Source organism: Limulus polyphemus, unplaced genomic scaffold (genome assembly GCF_000517525.1).
Source record: "Limulus polyphemus unplaced genomic scaffold, Limulus_polyphemus-2.1.2 Scaffold22, whole genome shotgun sequence".
Taxonomy (NCBI): domain Eukaryota; kingdom Metazoa; phylum Arthropoda; class Merostomata; order Xiphosura; family Limulidae; genus Limulus; species Limulus polyphemus.
In genome coordinates, this window is record NW_013665632.1 from 1,728,614 (window position 1) to 1,732,291 (window position 3,678).

The 3,678-nt window shown below is 34.0% G+C and overlaps 1 protein-coding gene across 1 annotated transcript in view; it reads left to right on the forward strand.

Annotated features, from left to right (window-relative positions):
* Positions 1-725: 725 nt before the first annotated feature.
* LOC111085598 overlaps positions 726-3,678 on the forward strand; it is a 15,633-nt gene continuing 12,680 nt past the window's right edge. The window contains exons 1-2 of the mRNA XM_022384915.1: positions 726-1,006; positions 1,504-1,669. Of these exons, the coding sequence (XP_022240623.1) occupies positions 975-1,006; positions 1,504-1,669 (198 nt within the window). The 5' untranslated portion in view covers positions 726-974. The remainder of the gene's footprint in view (positions 1,007-1,503; positions 1,670-3,678) is intronic.

A 3,678-nucleotide genomic window follows, 5' to 3' on the forward strand; every position in this document is an offset into this window, starting at 1 on the left:
CTTGTATCGATAAAGTTTCTTCGGAAAGAATTTTTTTACGGAAAATTAACTAACGACTAGAGACGTAACAATACAAACTTTAAAAAATATCTTAGAATTGACTATCCTTCTTCCTACCGCAAAATGGACTTACAATGTTACATTCCGGGGTTCGATTATCCGCCGTGGACATAGCAGATAGCCCAATGTCGCTTTGCTCTAAAACAAACAAATCTACAACAAAAATACAGTAAAGGTGTAAAAAAATTTCAATATAATCCACAACCTGAAACTGTCGTTTATAAATAAAAAAATAACATAAAGTTATTATGCATTCAGGTGAAAACTCTATGTATTTTTTTTACCGAGTTATTCAAATAAATTGTTAATTGTGTACGCAATCACAACACAAAGAACAAATTTTCAGTCTCAAAGTCGAATGAAACGCAGCAGAGCTGTTGTACTACGGAGTACCAGTTTATGCACTGATAAGAGAACATCGGCTATGAAGTATCAACCTGATAATGATGCTGAAAAAATTCAACAGAAAGACCTCCAAATCTGCTTATATTTTTATCCGAACTAAAAATTAGCGAAACATATAAAACAAATAGTGCAAGAACATAACTTTAAACTATGTAAGTAACTTTTCCTGAAAATATATTTCAAATTTATACACTACAGACGTATATATATATTATCAAGTTCAAGGGAGTAAAGTCCAAACGATAATATATACTAGGCGTTTAAACGTCGTGAAATCGGGCATTGTGTTTCGATAAGCCATTGTTCTTCGAACCTGTCACTCTTGAATCAGTAGGAAACTAACGATAAATGTCTCACATTAATTAAACAAAAAGTGTTTGAATTATCGTAAGTCTTGAAGCTATAGCAATTTATGTACGAGTAACTGTCTTTTAACAGCAACGGCTCTTTAGTTGTTTTAGTGGGGACTGAATGTAGCGACTTCTCTCTCAGTCCTTAATTTTTGAAGAATGACTAGCGGATCGTTACAAAGCTATCAAATGTAAGTCTAATATGATTTACTATAATATAATTGAGTTATATACAAAATATTTCTAATGTTATATGTTTATAAATACCATAAATATGTTTTCTGCCAGGCTTCTAGCTTCTAAGCTCTAGCAAAGTATATTTGTTTGTTTTTTTCCTGTTAAGCGCCAAGTTATTTTTAACCTGCCTACTGTGTGTATCGAAACCTAATTTTAGCGTTATAAGACCTCATATAAATATATGTCTTATATAAACAACCTTTTTACTGACACACTTCTTTTAATCAGGCTGTTGTTTGTAAATATAAATAGAACAAGACAGAATGTGGATATATACAATGTATTGTTGAATCTAATTACCCTTCAATTAACATTTGTAGATGTTCCAACTATTCTTAATACAAGATTGTTGAGATATTCCTTTATTGTAGATGTAAAAAAAAACACAAAATCAAAATGTTGTGATGGTTAACTAATGAAAATACATTTGCTTTTGTTTTTATTCCCACAGCGTTTTGATTGTCATCTTGGTTTTAAACCTTTTATTTTGGGTGTTCGTCATCTGCTGGCGCTTGTTTATGAATAAGCATGATCAGTCTCAACAAAGGCGAAACCGAAATGCTCCTTTAAGAAGACGATTTGCCTACAGAAATACAGCGTTTAGTGCAAACATAACGGTAAGCGAAGAAACATCATATATATATATATGCGCTGTTAAATAAGTTTAAAATAATATAATACTGAAGTCTATACGTCGTAGTTTAGGTGTCATCTATGATAATTAAATTCTTAAACACCTACTATGACCCTCACTTACCCCATGGAAATATCTTACATGATGTTTTTTGGACAGAATAATCAACTTCTGTTTTTTTTTTAAATATACAGATATATATTAAAATATGTAATTCGTTAAGTAATGATAATTCTAGTACTTTCTTTTATCAAGGTTAAATAAATCTTCGACCTCAGTCTAATGTGAAACAACAAAACATAAAAAGAAGCCGACAACAGATATTCACACAGAAATTAAGGAAAGTAAGATACAATAAAATTAAATCATCAAAAAATAATGTGTTCTTCGGAAAAGATAAGAACTATCGAATATTTTAATCATCGAACACATAACTTAAAACTTCTAAAGACTAGGCTGAGAATTATGAACATGCTTATGTAAGAGAAAATAATAAAAATGAATGATATACAGTTTTTGATAAAGAAGAAAATAATGTTACTTCATCATATGACAATAAAATTAATGGAACTACAAACACAAAAACTACTATTAATTGTGATACCAGGACAGGTGATACTAGAACAATAACGATGAGCTTTATGCTTGCCTCAGAATAGATTTCAAATCTCCCTTGAAAAAAGTTTGGTACTTTAGTATATGAGAATTGGTACTTTAGTATATGAGAATATGTATTTAGTATATAAGACATGTTTCCTTATTTGTTTCGAATATTTGCGCAAATTACACTGTTCCTAATTTCAAACTGATAGAATAGAGGGAAGACAGCTAGTTAACAGTACTCATCGCTAACACTTATGCTAATCTAATGGAACAATAGGATTTGAACTTCACTCTTATAACGCAACAAAACTTCAGGGTTCGGATTATAAGCTTGCGGCAACGGGACGCGAAACTTGGGCCCTCCGATTCACAGCCTCGAACGCTAAGCACTATACCAAGTCCGGCCCTACAATAAATCAGATTTGATGTTTTTATTATATGAGATTTGGTATTTCATTATACAGTTGGTATGACTTGTTATTTTATTTTTCGAGGTTTGGTACTTTAGTATGTGAGATTTGGTACTGTTACGTCTCCGTTTGTTGATTAATTTTTTCGTAACTTCGTTCCGACGAAACTTTAGCGACACAAGTCCTTACTTAATAAAACTGGTTTATTCTTTCTGAATATAACTTCACGATACACTTGTTTTCAACAATCGCTCTAAAACAAACGCTATATCAACGAACGTCAACAATACTTGTGACTGCAGTTCAATTACTCACTATCTACACACACATTACCTTACCGTCACGTTGTCACCCTCTTGTATATACCAGACTACCCTATATCTAGTAAATGCTAGAGCATTCGCCAAAGTACAGGAGGTTTGAGGGACTTTGCTGACACTATAACAAACCTGGGCACAAGAGAGCTCAATGCTGGAAATTTCAACACAGGGGAGGTGCCACAGTAGGAAAGGCTGGTATCCAGAAAGGTTGTTGGAACTGTGGAAAGCACGGACATTTGAGGAGCCAGTGTAGGAGGAATATTACCAACAGGTCAGCCTCAAGGAGACCAGTAGTGGTTGGTGTTGAGCGACGCCCACCAACCCCCATCACGAAAGTCCCAACAGCTAGGTGTAAAATGCCAAGCACACACAGTGTCTATGTGACAGGAAAGCTGGATGGCCAAAGGTGCAACTTTGTCATAGACTCTGCGTCTCAGCAAACCCTTGTGAGCATCAAGGTGTTAAATCACAAAGGAGTACCAGAAGCCATACAGAAGCTTTATGGTGTGACAGGACATTCTACCAAAGGTTGTGGGGACCAGTGTGAGTAACTATTGAACTCATGGGCATAAAGGACAGACAGAAAGTATACTTGGCGGACATTGAAGACGAATGCATATTAGGATTGGACTGTCTACTACTGAGGAAGTTTGTAATTG